A 17,087-nucleotide genomic window follows, 5' to 3' on the forward strand; every position below is an offset into this window, starting at 1 on the left:
TTCCATAATGTCATGATGAAAATTTAACATTCATATATTTTAGATTCATTGCACACTAACTGAAATATTTCAGGTCTTTTATTGTCTTAATATGGATGATTTTGGCATACAGCTCATGAAAACCCAAAATTCCTCTAAACGAGCTATGAACCTAATCATCTGAATCAACGAGTTAACTCTAAACACCTGCAAAAGATTCCTGAGGCCTTTAAAACTCCCAGCCTGGTTCATCACTCAAAACCCCAATCATGGGTAAGACTGCCGACCTGACTGCTGTCCAGAAGGCCACTATTGACACCCTCAAGCAAGAGGGTAAGACACAGAAAGACATTTCTCAACGAATAGGCTGTTCCCAGAGTGCTGTATCAAGGCACCTCAGTGGGAAGTCTGTGGGAAGGAAAAAGTGTGGCAGAAAACGCTGCACAACGAGAAGAGGTGACCGGACCCTGAGGAAGATTGTGGAGAAGGGCCGATTCCAGACCTTGGGGGACCTGCGGAAGCAGTGGACTGAGTCTGGAGTAGAAACATCCAGAGCCACCGTGCACAGGCGTGTGCAGGAAATGGGCTACAGGTGCCGCATTCCCCAGTCCTGGGCTACAGAGAAGCAGCACTGGACTGTTGCTCAGTGGTCCAAAGTACTTTTTTCGGATGAAAGCAAATTCTGCATGTCATTCGGAAATCAAGGTGCCAGAGTCTGGAGGAAGACTGGGGAGAAGGAAATGCCAAAATGCCAGAAGTCCAGTGTCAAGTACCCACAGTCAGTGATGGTCTGGGGTGCCGTGTCAGCTGCTGGTGTTGGTCCACTGTGTTTTATCAAGGGCAGGGTCAATGCAGCTAGCTATCAGGAGATTTTGGAGCACTTCATGCTTCCATCTGCTGAAAAGCTTTATGGAGATGAAGATTTCATTTTTCAGCACGACCTGGCACCTGCTCACAGTGCCAAAACCACTGGTAAATGGTTTACTGACCATGGTATCACTGTGCTCAATTGGCCTGCCAACTCTCCTGACCTGAACCCCATAGAGAATCTGTGGGATATTGTGAAGAGAACGTTGAGAGACTCAAGACCCAACACTCTGGATGAGCTAAAGGCCGCTATCGAAGCATCCTGGGCCTCCATAAGACCTCAGCAGTGCCACAGGCTGATTGCCTCCATGCCACGCCGCATTGAAGCAGTCATTTCTGCAAAAGGATTCCCGACCAAGTATTGAGTGCATAACTGTACATGATTGTTTGAAGGTTGACGTTTTTTGTATTAAAAACACTTTTCTTTTATTGGTCGGATGAAATATGCTAATTTTGTGAGATAGGAATTTTGGGTTTTCATGAGCTGTATGCCAAAATCATCTGTATTAAGACAATAAAAGACCTGAAATATTTCAGTTAGTGTGCAATGAATCTAAAATATATGAATGTTAAATTTTCATCATTACATTATGGAAAATAATTAACTTTATCACAATATGCTAATATTTTGAGAAGGACCTGTACTTTGGAAATTAAGTTGAAACTAGACAAAGTCTCAGATTCACATCACAGTAAAAATGGTGCTTTCCTTTCCATGACCTAAAATGTTCTTGTTTTGCTTTTAGGTAGAATTTCCATAACCTGATGTAGTGTTTGATACACATCGTGTCCTTTCAGCCTGACTTTCCTGCAGTGTAACTCATGTTTGACTTGATATTTTATGATCGAGGCGACTTTAATTAGGCAGGACCTGCTCCAGGTGCACGCGCCCTCACACACATTCAAGCACTCACAGCAGACAAAGATCACACGGTCACTGATTTACCCACAGTGACCAGTAGAAGCACCTCAGCTTACAGGACTGTTGGTCAACGGTTGCTTTTAGATAATGAATGACTGTCGAATAATACTGCCACTGTGAGGGGCCAGACATGTGGCCCCATCTGATTTTTGTCCTTTTTGTTTTTTTGTCCCCCCACCTTCCTTTGCTGCTGTTCAAACAATACGGGTTACCATGTTAAAGGTCACCTGACACACACACACACACGGTATACACAACTGGGACCTTTTTCATTAAAGCTCTTAACAGGATGTTATGCATTATTCCTCTCTGCCTATATTCCACGGTTTGGTGTGGGGTGGTGTTGTATTGTAGAGGTTAGATTGTTTTTATTTTTTTGGACTTTCTGTACTGACAAACTTCGGTCAACCAAGGCCAGCATGTCTAAACCTGGTGAATGTTGCCTAAGCAGGATGATGATTTATAAATCATTCTTGTTTCATGTTCTCGGATTATTTGCTTAGTGTTTAAGATAATGAACAGCCATCATGTACAGTTAAAACCAGATATTTACATACATTGAATTAGAAGAGACTTTATTTCTCCTGATATTAAGCAAAACTAAATATTTCCTGTTTTAGATCAGTATTAGGATTACAAAAATATTTCTATTAAAGATGTTAGAATAATGAGAGGGAGAATCTTTTAGAGATCTTTATTTCTTCATATTTAGACGTTTACATACTTTAGTATTTGGTAGGATTGCCATTTGGCTGTAACGTTTTGGGTGTACTTCCACAATCGTTTCTAAATAGTTTGCTGGAGTTTTGGCCCATTTCTCATGTTACTGAGTCAGATTAGCAGTAAACCTTGTTAGCACACATTTTTCAGCTCTGCTCGCAGGTTTTTGTGCGACTGACATCATGGCTTAATGATGGCCATTTTAAAAGTTTGAATTTGTTGTCCTTTAGCCATTCTCTAGCTGATTTGGCAGCATGATTGGGGTCTTTGTCCTTTTCAAACACCCATTTAAACCTGACCTTTAACTTCCTGGCGAATGTCCTGAGATGCTACTTCAATATTTCCACATTATCTTCTTTCTTCATAATACCATCTATTGTGAACTGCAGCAACCCTGACAAATTTCCCCTCGGGGATCAATAAAGTATCTTTGAATTGAATTGAATTGAAAAATTCCCACAGCATGATGCTGCCACCACCAATACTTCACAGTTGGGATGACGTTCTCTGGCTTGCAAGCTACCATCTTTTTCCTGTAAATGTAAAAATGATCATTTTGGCTCTTCAGTTTAGTTTCATTAGACAGCAGGACATGTTTCCGAAGGTTATGGTCTTTGCTCTCGAGTGCTGGAGGAATGGCTTCTTCCTCACCAAGTGGCCTTTCAACCCATGTCAGTACAGGACTTGTTGCTATGGATAATGTCGATCTCTGAGCAGCTTCAACCACCATCCTCACTAGGTCTTTAGCTTTTGATCTAGGGTTTATTCTCACATTTCACACCAAATCCGGTTCCCCTCTCGTACACAGAAGCCATCCTCCTGAGCGCTGTGATGGCTGAACATTCCTGTGTTTATGCTTGCATTGAGCAGATGAACATGGATCTATCAGGCACATGGAAAAGAGAACAAAGGATGAAACGGACCCGTTGAGGTCCACATCCCTCTTCCTTATAAATTGCCTGATTGGATTTCCATGATTTCACAAAAGGAAGCAGTGTTTTTAAGGCGCTGCCTTAAAATACATCAACACATGGTCCTCCATTTAACTCCCAGTGTCAGGGATTAACCTACCACAAGCTATGATGTCATCATCAGGGCTTTTCTAAATGGCCATTTTAATGTAAACTTCTGAATTTAAAGAAAGTAAAAAAAAAAAAGAAATGCAAATCAGGTAATTGTTGATCTAAAAGAGCAAATGTAAGGGAAAAAATGTAATTTTTTATGTGGTGTATGTAAACATCTGGTTTCAGCTGTTGATATACTGTTAGCACATGATGGGGAATGTCAGGATTAAAGGCAGTGGTCAGAAAACTGGGTCGCCCCGGTTCTTGCCACCTCAGACTAATAATGTTGAGTGCGTATTGTGCATGCATTGGTCTCAGTCAGCCCAGAGTGGTTGTCTCCAGTTTTTTCCTTTTACCCAAAGCTGCTTTTACAATGTGTCCCAATAATGTGCGTCATTACAGGAGTAAGGCGGTGGACAATAGCAGTAAAATAACCCTTCCTGTCATTCTGATGGTATTCAGTCTGAAGTGGTTAAGCTCAGTAGTTTAGTGCCAGACCTGTAATTATCCTGCCATTTCTGTGGGTCGTAATACTGCTGCAATATTGTTTCTATCATTCAATCCCTCTAGGCTCACCGCTGGGATTCAGGATTTTGCAGTAGGGGTATTTTCAGTCATGTATTGTTCTCTTTATTTTTTTTGAAAGCCTTTTCATTTGTGTGTATTCTCTGCACTTTACCGCTGCGTGGGTGAGGCGCAGGGAAGAGGTTTAGGGGAGGGGGTGGCAATGCATTGTGGAACAGAATGCAGTTGTGACTATGGGAAAAAGATGGTGATTACTTTTGAGTGGATTTTTTTTTTCTAAGGCAAGGAAAAGGAGGAGAGAGGTGGATAGTGTGCAAGGGACCATAGCTAACATATAAACATGTATGTTTCTTCATTTTGTGAAAAAAATAACCTTCAATGCGGACCTTTCTACTGCTTTTATAACATCTCACATGCCCCTTCATGTATTGTTGGAAATACATTGGTCATTTTAATTTTTTTCCATCATGTGCGTTTTGTCTCTACTGCAGAATGATTCTCCTCCTCCTTTCTTTGTTATATAGAATGCACTTTCTACTAAAATCCTTGAGTAGTTAAAAAAAATAACATTGTATATTCTTTAAAGATGTTTTAAAAAAATCAATATTCTTTCCCCTTTGTATTTTTAACCACTTAATGTAGCATTGTGTATTTTATTATTGTATCTGGTACAAAATGTGCAGCTTTATAATGTCCTGGTTTGTCCTTTTTGTATGTTATCTGGAGATTGAGAGTAAGTGATGAAAAGTTGGGCCTTTTTTTGATAATGTACATTTAACTGACTGCTAACTTTGAAAAGTAAAAACTAGTAGCCATTATAATCGTTTCCTTGACTCCTTTTTTTAATATCCCCTAAAACACGCTTGCTTTACGGAGAGGAGTACAGCCACAGGAAGTTTCGGGCATGATGACAATCATCTAGGCCCGTATTCACAAAGGTTCTCATAGTCCTCTCAGGGAGCTCCTATCTTAGCCTAAACATTCCTGCTAGCTTAAGAGTGATTGTTTGCTGCTGAGAGCGACTCAGAGAGGAGACAACAGAAATGTCTATCTTAGTTAGGTGTGGTTGACCCCGTGGATAGGTGTGGTTGACCCCGTGGCTAGGTGTGGTTGACCCCGTGGATAGGTGTGGTTGACCCCGTGGCTAGGTGTGGTTGACCCTGTGGATAGGTGTGGTCGACCCCGTGGCTAGGTGTGGTTGACCCTGTGGATAGGTGTGGTTGACCCCGTGGCTAGGTGTGGTGGACCCCGTGGATAGGTGTGGTTGACCCCGTGGATAGGTGTGGTTGACCCCGTGGATAGGTGTGGTTGACCCCGTGGCTAGGTGTGGTTGACCCCGTGGCTAGGTGTGGTTGACCCCGTGGATAGGTGTGGTTGACCCCGTGGCTAGGTGTGGTTGACCCCGTGGCTAGGTGTGGTTGAGCCCGTGGATAGGTGTGGTTGACCCCGTGGATAGGTGTGGTTGACCCCGTGGCTAGGTGTGGTTGAGCCCGTGGATAGGTGTGGTTGACCCCGTGGATAGGTGTGGTTGACCCCGTGGCTAGGTGTGGTTGACCCCGTGGATAGGTGTGGTTGACCCCGTGGATAGGTGTGGTTGACCCCGTGGATAGGTGTGGTTGACCCCGTGGATAGGTGTGACGCTGTCTGCAAAGAGCTGTGATTGGTTGTGAAAAGAAACAACAAGACACAAATGCTCTCCTAGTAATCAATGGAGAGAAATTAATTAAATTAAATTAATCGATAGAATTTAGACTGAATTCAGAAATGTGTATATCATGAAGATAAAACGCAAGATCAATTGTCACACAGCATCAAAATGATTATTAATCCCAAAGGGAAATTAAATAAAGTATTTTTGAATTGAATTGAAAATGTTTTAACGTAGCTTATTTACATGCTCGTCATTGGTTTGGTTTTCTTATGTTTACTCGCTGTGCTGGTCGTTTTCATCCTGCATCTGTTTCATATTAATTTCATATTAAAATTCAGCATCTTACTGTGATCTCCTTGTATAAAGAGGTTTAGTTTGGTAAAATGACCAAATCACAACGGAGTAAAAAAGGTGAAGAAAAGCGAACTGGACAGAGGCACAGAGCCTGCTAGTGGAGGAGAAGAGAGGATCGTTGAAAGGTAGATTTGGTCCTGGGATCATGGTGGAAACAAACGGGCATTACTGAGCAGATCAATGCGTCGTTCCCTCTGCTTTCAGGACCAGCCTGGAATGTGAGCAGCTCTGGTTCCTCCTGCATTCAGAAGCTACAGAGGAGATAGCAGCACACCAGAGGACTTTTCCATAGACTGGGAGCGTTGAAGATGACTATTTAGGCTTAGGCTGCTGACATCATCATGAACAATACAGCAAATACTTCTTCACCTCATTTACATCATCCTTCTATGTATAAAGTCCTTAGATTATTACTATATCTTGTCTAGAGATTGTATTTATGTATAAATATTTTTTCAAGTTTTTCCATTTTTATTCCAAATTTAATTTTTTTTTAAAGCATTTTACAGTCTGTAAATATTTAAATAATTCTGTACAATATTGTTTGTAATTTTGGTCACTTTTTATTCATGGTTATTTAATATTTCCATTATTTTTTTCTCCTTATATTACCTTACTAGAGATTGACCTTTACCCTGTCCTGCTGCTGAAACTATTTCATTTATCCCTAGGGGGCAATAAAGTTAATCTTATCTCTACATTAATAATTGTATGATTGTTAGAGAAGTTTATGTGCTCATTTACTCAACTATTAAGGGGATGGATCCCTGCGCGATCAAGCTAGTAGCATTTTTTTTATTCACTCTTTATTGTTCAGAGAATATCTCACCTTTCTCTCAGTCTTTCCACCATCTTCTCTGCTTAAGATACTCTTAGGCTCACTAAAAGTCCTCCTCACTACTCTTAACGTTTCCTCGTGTTAGGAGCTCCCTTAAGGGGCCTTGTGAATAACTTTTACTGAGAGACAATTCTCAGAAAAATATTAAAATTCAGAAAGTCTAAGATTTTTTTAGAATGACGACGCTAGGAGCCACTTTTACTCTTTGGATTTGTGGTGAATATGGGCACTGGTCTTTACCTGGTTTTAAAATGGTTTAAACCTGTGGTTAAAGGGAACAAAAAAAACCACAAAGTTGCCAAATTTATTTAATAAACATTGATGTTGGAAAGGAGAAGTTGTGTGCACACAAAGTAAGTACACCCATGCCGTACTTACAGAGGCTTTCACAACCTACTGTAACAGCAACAGTTTTGGCAGTTTGCTGCTCTTGACCATACATGTGTGTGTATCTGTGTGTTTATGTTACATGAGGAGGCCCTTTTTCTGAAAATCTACTACATTGTGAGGACCCACTGCTGCTTGTTAAGCTTAAGGAATAACGTTTAGGTTAGGCGTGTATTTGTAAGGGTTAGGTTTAGGGTTAAGCCTAACCCATATAACTGAATGAAAAATGAATGGAAGTCAATGCAAAGTCCCCATAAGGTTAGAAAAAACCCAACACAATGCCAAGCAGGAAAGACATCGGCAATGACTTGAGTGAAGGAATACTTGCAATCTGGGAAAGTTTTAAGGCCATTTCCAATCTGTTAAAAGTATTTTATTCTTAATTAATGGATATTAAACTGGAGGCTGTGCGTTGACTTTCCAAGGTGGAATTCTGTCATATCTTCTGTTTTCAACTGGAACTTCAGAACTTCCATTTCCTAGTACCAGTAGAATGCTGTTGGTATGTTTAATGTTAAAATTCAGTACTAGCCAGTTAGAAAGATATGGCTTGTTTGGATGGGTTTTTGGAGAAAGCTTCTCCTCTCTAACAAGAATAGGTCAGGATTTTTAAGTGTATCTTAATGAACCAAAAGACTTCTGGAACGTCCTCTGAACAGATAAGACGAGCAGAGATGTCTCCACAGCACCATATTTGTTGGAAACCAAGCACAAATGTCTTATATAAACTGAAGAACATGGGTGGAGGTGTGATGATTTGGGTTTGTTTTGCAGCCACACCATCCAGTCATTGATTCAATCATGAACTCAAATTAAAAAACAAAATTAAGACTCTGTAGCTGTAGCTGAATCAGGTGCTCCAGTGCTAAAGAACATTAAACGTAGAAGATACAGAATAGATCTGGAGCTCAATGATCAGTTTTTGCTTTTATTGCACAAACAACATGATCTTCCAGCATCATGTCTGTTCATGAACTCTTCTGTAAACCAAATAATTTGAGTCCAATATAAGGATGTCTGTCAGTTGAAGCTTAGCCCAAAGTGGGTCATTGGCAGGACAAATATCAAAACCAAAGCAGCAGATCTACAACAGAATGGCAGAAAAAGAAAAGAATCAAGGTTTGAAAAGCAGCAGTAGGACCCTTTGAAAGCTGTGCATCAACAAAAGCCTGGAAGCGCCATAAACCGAAGATGTAAAGAAGACAGGGTGGGTGATGTGAGAAATGTCACCCACCCTGTAAGTTATACAAAAAACATTTTTAAGTCTTTACTGCTGTTGGTGCTTCTTCCAGCAGTTGAATTATTGGGTGTACTTAGTCTTTCAGGTCACAGTTTTCTTGCTTAATCTGTGCTAATTTCTGAAAGTATTTAGGTTGAATTAAAGTAACTTTAGAACTTGGTAAAGATCAGGTTAGTTTTAGGCTGTTCTGATATGTAAACCTTTAGAAAAAAAAAAAAAAAAAATGGTTCACTTTCTTTTTATTACATTAAAAATAAGGATTGTGCACAACACATTCCTGATTGAATGCTTCAGTTTAAATACGTCTCACACTGAGATTTGCTCCAGAGCGTGGATTATTGCTGATTGTTGCAGCTCTTGCTTCAGTGTTGAACCCGGGTGTTACCTAACCGTTTGTGCTGAATCTGAGAATTGTTGAGTCTTTGAGTTTCAATTAGTGTTTATTTGTTTCTTTTTAAACTCTATAACCACCCCTCATCGTTAGTTAATATTTCCATTTTGGTAAAATTAACCGGCTAGTCTTAAAGATTTAGGCCATTATCTTTATAGGAACCCACAAAAAGGTGCTCCACAAGCTTTATTGGTGTGTATTTCTCATCTTTTAGGGTACATTAATGCTGGAAGAATACCTGCTTTCTCTTTACCAGGTGCTTTTAATGAGTCACATAATCCTATAGGTAGAGGAACAGGCCGGTGGGTGCAGAGAAAAGTGTGTGTGACTCACTGTTGGTGAGTGGGTGGCCAGGTACCCGGGGCTCACTTCACGAGCAGAGGAGATAATAACACGCCGTCTGTACATCTCCATTCCCATTTGGGTTTGAAAATAATCGACCTCCCCAGCTGTTAGTCATTACGCCTTCTGGTGTCGAGGAGGGAGGAGGCCGCGTCTGTCGGCAGGCAGATGAAGAGAAGAGGGCTTCATGTTGTGTTTCTCAGCCGTGTGTTCGCTCCTCTGTACACTCCTGTGCGCGTCATTAATCAGCCTACTCGCAGGGTTTTATCAGGAGGAACAAGCAGCTGACATGGACTCCCTTGCTGCGATACTGATGTTTCTCAGTAGTTAGTAAATGGAAACATAACTTTATTTCAGATTTTGATTACTTTTAAATCATTTCTATCCAGTCAACTCTTCAAATGTGAAACCCAGCAAGTTTAGCCATCCCTATCATGTCATTACAACAGCCATGTACTCAGACAGGAGGTATTTCAACCACTTAAATGGCCCCATGGAACCAAAACAAGATCATCCTTTTAAAATAAGATACCAGAATTATTTTGTGAGACTGCATTTAAAAGCAATGCTATATATCTCCAACTCTTCTAGAGCCAGAACAGATTTTATAACTTAGGTCACATTTATTCCACCAAACAAGCCTTCAATTTGGACCTGCTTCCACTTTCAGGATGCATCTCTGCAAGTCTGATCATTATGTTGGTGCTCACCCAAACACCAAAGTGTTTTTTTGCTGACTTTATTTCACCTTTTTCCTCACAGTAGTTCTAATGTCTGACCTTTTCCATATTTAACACAACTGTAAAGTAGAAAGAAAATGACTGATGGTTTTATTTTATTATTTTTTTACAAATATAAAGTAGGATGTGCATTTGTATTCAGCCTCTGTCATTCTAATGCCCTTTATTCAAATCTAGTGGGACAGAAGTAAATAGTGTGCCTGTCTGTAAATTTATCTCAGTATAAACCCAGGTGTTTTTCAGAGGTATGTTAGAGGACATTAATGAAGATCAAGGAACACAGCAGGCAGATCAGAGGTAAAATTAAGAAGAAGTCTAAAGCAGAGTATTCCAAGCTTTAAACATCTTACTGTTCAAATCAGAAAGGCAAGATTTTGGCACAGTTGCTGATTTTCTAAGATTATGCCGTCCAACTAAACCAGAGGTCTGCAACCTGCGGCGCCAGAGCTGCAAGTGGCTCTTTCAAGCCTCCAATGTGGCTCTTCATAACTGGCCACAAATTAAGAAGAACTGAGCAGTATTTTAAAATGTAAATGTAATGAATAAATGCCTTAGTGTTTTTGACATTAATAGCTATTTTTTGGTCTTTTGGTTGCCAACTACATGTTTTTTGTTTTTATAATTTTCTATAAAAATGTAATGTTTCATTAAAATATGTATTTATTCTATTTAATGTAAAAGTTTGAGGATTTTCTTTAAAAAGCTAAAATGAACTATGGTAGATATTGTAAACATATGCTTTTTTACATTAAAGGGAATAGCTTTTGTGGCTCTAAAGAAATGTTAATTAGCTGGACCAAAGGCAGAAATAGCCCTCAGGGTTGTAAATGTACCTGACCCCTGACCTAAAACAATTCATTAATCGTAGTACCTCTGGAGGAACTGCAGTGGTCTACAGCTCAGGTGGGAAATTCTGTTGACGGGGAAAACTATTAGTTATGCAGTCTACAAAATCGGACCTTTTGTGGACGAGTGGCAAGAAGAAAGCCACAGAGCAATGACAGTCATGAGAAGTCTTGTTCGCAATTTGCCACAAGCCATGTTGGAGACACAACAAACATGGAGAAGAATATGCTCTGGCCAGATGTGATTAAATTAAATCTTTTGGCCTACATACAAAACTCGTCACCCTGAACTCACTGTCCCCATTTTGAAACATGCTGTGGGGTCCTTCAGCTGGGACAGGACAGCTGGTCAGAGTTTGTTGGAAGGTGGATGGAGCTAAATATGGGGAAATCCAGGAAGAAAACCTGTTTGAGGCTGCAAAAGACATACAGCCATGAGTACAATAGAATGTGATACAATGGCCTAGTCAAAGTCCAGACATAAAATCAATTGAAAATATTTAGCAATACTTGTAAACTGATGGTTACAGAGACTCTTTCATCTGATTTTTTTTATTTTTTTTTATAGATGTACAAAGTTGGTAGAGACATGCTCTCAAAAACTTCCAGCAAACAGACATTCGGATTTTATATGTTAAAAAAATGTCTAAACCGCAGGGACGTGCACAGATAGACACTAGGTGATGCTAGAGCACCTGCCCTTTGTCCTAAGGACAAAAAAGTGCCCTCCTGAATTTTTTTTTTTTTTTTAACAGTGTATAATGTGGGGCCCAAGGTAACATTTCTGAATTTAAATGCCTATAATACCAGTGCCCCACGTTTTTGAAACTACCACCCCGCCTCACCCACACACATACGTGTCCCGCCTCGTGTGTCTCTCAACGGAGACGGGGAGCGTGCAGAGAGGAGAGTTGGACCTGCGCTGGTCCAGCTTACCTCTTCTCTCCTCCCCTCTGCCATCAGATAGAGCCCTGTCCTGCCGACAGGCCAGCTAACCATCCAGGGAACAAACAAAACGTACAAAATGTACTTGCTTCCTAAACTTCAGGTGAAAAAGTTAAAACTTCACTTGCCTCCATTTTACCTAAACAGAACAGGCCAATCAATGGCATAGCTTTACCCACTATGTCTTCTATGGCCGCCACCATGCGCCAAGAGAATGTTTATGATTTAATTCTTAGATTAAATTAGAAAAAATAAATACATTCAAATCTATCTCATAGATTTATGTATTACATTTGCTATAATGGTCCCTGATGACTTCAGTTTTACTCATGTTTTTTTAATTGCAAGTTGGCAGTGTAACCTGCTTTGCTACAACATAAGGTTATTTGGTGCAGAAGACATTTTGTGATAAAAGTACAGAATGATATATTCAAGACAAACACGTTGTGCTCAGTGGGTAAAAAGAAAAAAATTGACTCAGGAAGTTCATGTTAAAGACTGGTTGGGAATCAGTAATCTAACTTTTAATCAATCTAATTTTGTTGCCTTAGTAATCTCAAGAATTTTGTAAAATGCATTATTGTTTTGAGTTTTTCTCATTTCCCTACATCCCACAGGACAGCTTGTTTTGTCGGTACTTAGTAATACATACATACATAAATTATGTTCATACGGTGGCTGTAATAAATCTCACACTATAAAGGCAACCGACAGCTCCATGTGCTGCACAAGGTGCCCTTTTTTTCACTTGAGCACTTGCCCCCCAAAATGTCTGTGCACGCCACTGCTAAACCATCAAAAGTCCAAATCCATTTCTGTCCACTTTACCATTATGCTCTGCTTTGCGTTGGACTGTTAAATAAAACCCCAGTAAAATGCACTGACGTTCGTGGTTGTAACGCGACAAAATGAAATCAAAGTTCAAAGTGTATCAATATATTTGCAAGCAACTGTAATGTTTCACAAACAGATCCACCTGACATTTTTGTAATCTGCTTTAAAACTGGACAAAAACAGGTTACAGGAAAGGCAACATGTACTGTAGCCACTTGAAAAACAGAACAATGGGTCTCCAAACATGTAAAACACCAGGCAAACAGAATATTCCTGTTTTCCTTCCTTGTTTCCCTTCCCTTGCTCCCACCCACCCTTTCATCTCATTAAAGTGTCGTGAGCGCGCCGTGTGGGAGGCTATTAAATGGGCGGACTTAAATGCGCGGGCACGCTTAGAGCGCCTCCGCGGATAAAAGTGCGTGAACCGCGGGTCGGCTGCTGTAACACTGCCTCCTGTGACCAAAGAGACTGGATCGGACCTGATACCGGGGATCGGAACCAGTGACGGTGATGCATTTATGGCTTTGACCTTGTTCATTTTTTCTTTTAAACCTAAAGGATAATTTAAACACGGTTTTACAAGACTAAAGACAGAAAAATTAGGTTGGCAAGAACTGTGCGTCAGAAAGCTATTTATTAGATTAATTTGTTTTTTGAAGATATTCTACCTTTATATGACCTGCAATGTCTGTGGTACTTATTTATTTTGCCTGAGAATGGGTCGATAAATCATTTAGATGACTTGGATCCGCTTGCAAATTGTTATCCAGCCTATTTATCACGTTATTATTGACCTTTGTAGTTTATTTTTATTTTTATCGTAGGCATTCTAATTGAAAAACACAATTCTTTCTTCCTCTGCCTTTTCCTCTTCCTCCCCTCATACAGGCTGAGTCAGCCGCACAGTTTGAAAGCCCCTGCATTTCAGGTCAAGAGATCCGTTGGCACAATTCAAGGTATGCACAAAAGCCTCAAGTGGGACTCAGTGACTCGGTTTTACTGCTTTGTTCGCATCCTTGCAAAATATGCATGAGATTTTGCTCTAGCATCTAAACCATGATACTCAGTACAGGTTCGTCTTATTAAGAGATCAGCAGTGCTGCTTGGCTGTCTTGTTCCCTTAAAGTTTTTCATGCATGTTATTGTACAGTTATGATTTATTTATTATCTTTATTATTTAATATCTTCATCTGTGGGATACAGGCGAGTGGAGCAGGGGTGGAGATAGCTGATGCCACAGGAAAACCTTGTTACGTCATAGTCAATCATGGGGGATTCAATCTTCAACTGCTGTTATGTCCCCCCTCAACCCCCAGGCAAGGAGGAGCACCGCAGGTCCAGGCGCACAGAGATCATGGCCTCCCATTCTGCTTCCATCTCTCCGAACAAACGCTTCCTAATCTTCTTCGACTTCGACGAAACCATCGTGGATGAAACCAGCGACGACATGGTGGTGGAGGCCGCCCCGGGTCAGCACCTGCCCGGCTGGCTGAAGGACACATATCGGCCCGGCCGCTACAACGAATACATGCAACGCGTACTGGCCTACCTGGCGGAGCAGGGCGTCACCGAGAGCGACTTACGCTGCATCATGGAGAAGATACCGGCCTCCCCGGGCATGCTCACCCTTTTCCAGTTTCTGCGCACCCGGCCGGCGCATGACTTCGAAGTGGTGCTGGTGTCCGACGCCAACACTTTCTTCATCGAGGCTTGGCTCCGACGCGCCGGGGTGCGCCAGCTCTTCCACCGGATCTTCACCAACCCGGCCACTTTCAACAAGAACGGCCGACTGGTACTGCGGCCCTTCCACTCCCACGAGTGCCAGCGGTGCCCGGACAACATGTGCAAGCAGGTGGTCGTCAGGGACTACGTGGCGCGCAGGACGCAGGAGCGCGGCCGCCCTTACCAGAGGATCTTCTATGTGGGCGACGGAGCAAACGATTTCTGTCCAGCACTCTCGCTCGGGCCCCGAGACGTGGCCTTCCCACGGAGGGACTTCCCCATGCACCGGCTTATCACGGAGACCCACGAAGCCATGCCCGGGGAGTTCAAGGCGGTCACAGTGCCTTGGGTCAGCGGGGAGGATGTGATTATGCGACTGAGGAAACTAGTGGCGGAATAGAAGATTAGATCAGAGAGCAATAAATTATTAAATACATTAAACGCCATTAAACTATTGTTCAAAGCAATAAAAAAAAAACCGTAGTGAGTAAAGTTGAAGGTTAAAGTTAATTTGGCACAGTGTCCAACAGGTAAATGCAGATGTCTCAAAAGCCTACAGCAAGAACAGCCTAAACTCCTCAGCTAAATCCCAAAGTGAGCATGTATGAAATCAAAATTGAAAATAAAAATCAGCGCATCCCGTCCTCATAAGTAAAGAAAAACCCCACAGAGCTTGGAAGTATTTGCATATAAATGCGGCCATGTTACATTTGGTAATTATACGGGGTAATTCAGCATAAGTTTTGTTTATATTTGCAACGATTAAAGGTTTTAAAAAATGATTCATTGGATTCTTCTTAAGATTATAATTGTGCTTTCTTAGAAACAGCGCATTATGATTATTAATTGTTTTATTAATTATAGCTTCAAACTGACAATACCGCCATCTGATGGTGATGGGCATTACAACTGACCAAACTTGTTTTAATCCACTTTTTTGTTTGTTTTTTAATCGCCAAATCTGTTATTAGTTTGTCTAATTTAGAGGTACATGTATAGTAAATGAAATGTTATTTTTATCTCTTTATGTTCTGTCTTTACTGTGTAGGCCCAGCCTACGGACAAAATGCCACCAGCAGGAATAAAGCCATAACCTGAAACACTGTCTGTGTCTTAATCATTTTTGCTTTACTCTGTCAAACAGCTAGCAGTCACATGATTCATGCTGTCATGACATAAAAAGGAATCATTTTATTGAAAATTCTGTGTCAGATCAACATATACTGTTGTCTCTTGCACAGTAAATGTCACGACAGTTATGCCATATTAAGGTTTGTAAATATGCAACAATTTATATATTTAGTATTTCGCCTAGTTTTATTTTACAATACCCAAAAAGTTTTTTTTTTTATAGTCTTTTTGGTTTAGTCGACATCAAATCACAAAAATTTAATGCCATCTAGTGGTGACAAAGAGTAACTACGAATCTCATCTTCGGACACAGCATCTTCTCCAAGAGTTCCTGACTTCATTTTGAGAATTGATTGTACTTCAACATCGAAGGGGTGGGTAGCCTCCCTCGGGAGGTGTTCCACGCAAGTCCCTCCGGTAAGAGGCCCAGGGGACGGCCCAGGACACGCTGGAGGGACTATGTCTCTCGGCAGGCCCGGGATAGCCTTGGGCCCCCCCAGAGGAGCTGGAGGAGGTGTCTAGGGAAGTCTGGGTGTCTCTACTGAGTCTGCTGCCCCTGCGACCTGATCCTGGATGAAGTGGAAGACGACGAGTACGAGTAACGATAGATGTTGGAAGACTTAACTTGTTGGTTGACTTCTACAGTACATCCATGAAGCCAAAGAGGAAATTGCATGTGAATATTTGGCTTTTAAATTGACTGTGGGTGACTGTGGCTTGGGTGGTAAGAGTTTGTCCTGTAACCCGTGGGTTGCCAGTTCAATCCGCTCTGTCTGTCTCAGTTGTTGTGTCCTTGGGCAAGACACTTCCCCCACCTTACCTGCTGATGGTGGTCAGAGGGCCTGGTGGCACCGATTGTATGGCAGCCTTCCTTCTGTCAGTCTGGCCCAGGGCAGCTGTGGCTATATTGTAGCCTACCACTGTCAATGTGTGATTGAATGGGTGGATGACTGATTGTAGTCTGAAAAACTTTGGGGTCTCTGGAGACTTGATAAAGCACTTTACAAGTGCAGGCCATTTAACATTTTGCAATATATATTATTATCCTTTAGTGGTAATAAATGAAACTCCAACTCTGAGGCAATTTTGTGGGACAGTAGCTGCAACAATAAGTCAAGTGACTTCACATAAGGGACTTGACAAGACTGCCAATAGCTTCAGCTTCAGCTATGAAATGCTCCTAAATATTATTTATTAATAATTATAATTATTATTGACAAGGAATTACACATTGTAACATAAATCATTTTGATATTTGTCATAAAAAGAAGGAAAATAAAAATGTAACTAAAGCAAAAAAAGAAAACCATTTGGAAATACCACCCAATGACCATTAGTTGAAAGTTTTTGATTTCTAAATTGGAATTATTCCTTCTTTGGAGGGTTTAAAACTATGACAGTACAATATTTGTTAAACAGGAAGAGGTTTTATGAAAATCAATAGAAGAGGAAATGCGTTATTGTAAAATTTGCTTTAATAAAATTGAATTAAGCATTTATTAAGGTAACTCAAGAAAAAAAATCATAATTAGTCAGATTTAGCATGTTCTTTACAAGCTTTACATCAAAAAAATTCACAGTGGAATTTGT

General features: G+C 40.8%; 1 protein-coding gene and 1 long non-coding RNA gene across 3 annotated transcripts; both read left to right on the top strand.

Annotated features, from left to right (window-relative positions):
- The first annotated feature begins 5,356 nt into the window (after positions 1 to 5,356).
- Positions 5,357 to 6,780, top strand: LOC124863360. Its single transcript, XR_007037115.1, has 2 exons — positions 5,357 to 5,599; positions 5,688 to 6,780. It is a non-coding gene; the product is annotated as an uncharacterized LOC124863360 (long non-coding RNA).
- A 6,250-nt stretch (positions 6,781 to 13,030) lies between these two features.
- LOC124863068 (probable phosphatase phospho1) lies at positions 13,031 to 15,466 on the top strand. Of its 2 annotated transcripts, none has more exons than XM_047357321.1 (3): positions 13,031 to 13,151; positions 13,533 to 13,600; positions 13,848 to 15,466. In XM_047357321.1, exon 3 carries the CDS (start codon positions 13,912 to 13,914, stop codon positions 14,764 to 14,766), a length of 855 nt encoding a protein of 284 aa, XP_047213277.1. In that variant the 5' UTR covers positions 13,031 to 13,151; positions 13,533 to 13,600; positions 13,848 to 13,911; the 3' UTR covers positions 14,767 to 15,466. The 2 variants fall into 2 exon arrangements, with proteins under 2 accessions (XP_047213277.1, XP_047213278.1); XM_047357322.1 differs by having other exon boundaries at positions 13,034 to 13,151; positions 13,961 to 15,466.
- The last annotated feature ends 1,621 nt before the right edge of the window (positions 15,467 to 17,087 follow it).

The sequence above is a fragment of the Girardinichthys multiradiatus genome, chromosome X (genome assembly GCF_021462225.1).
Source record: "Girardinichthys multiradiatus isolate DD_20200921_A chromosome X, DD_fGirMul_XY1, whole genome shotgun sequence".
NCBI lineage: Eukaryota > Metazoa > Chordata > Actinopteri > Cyprinodontiformes > Goodeidae > Girardinichthys > Girardinichthys multiradiatus.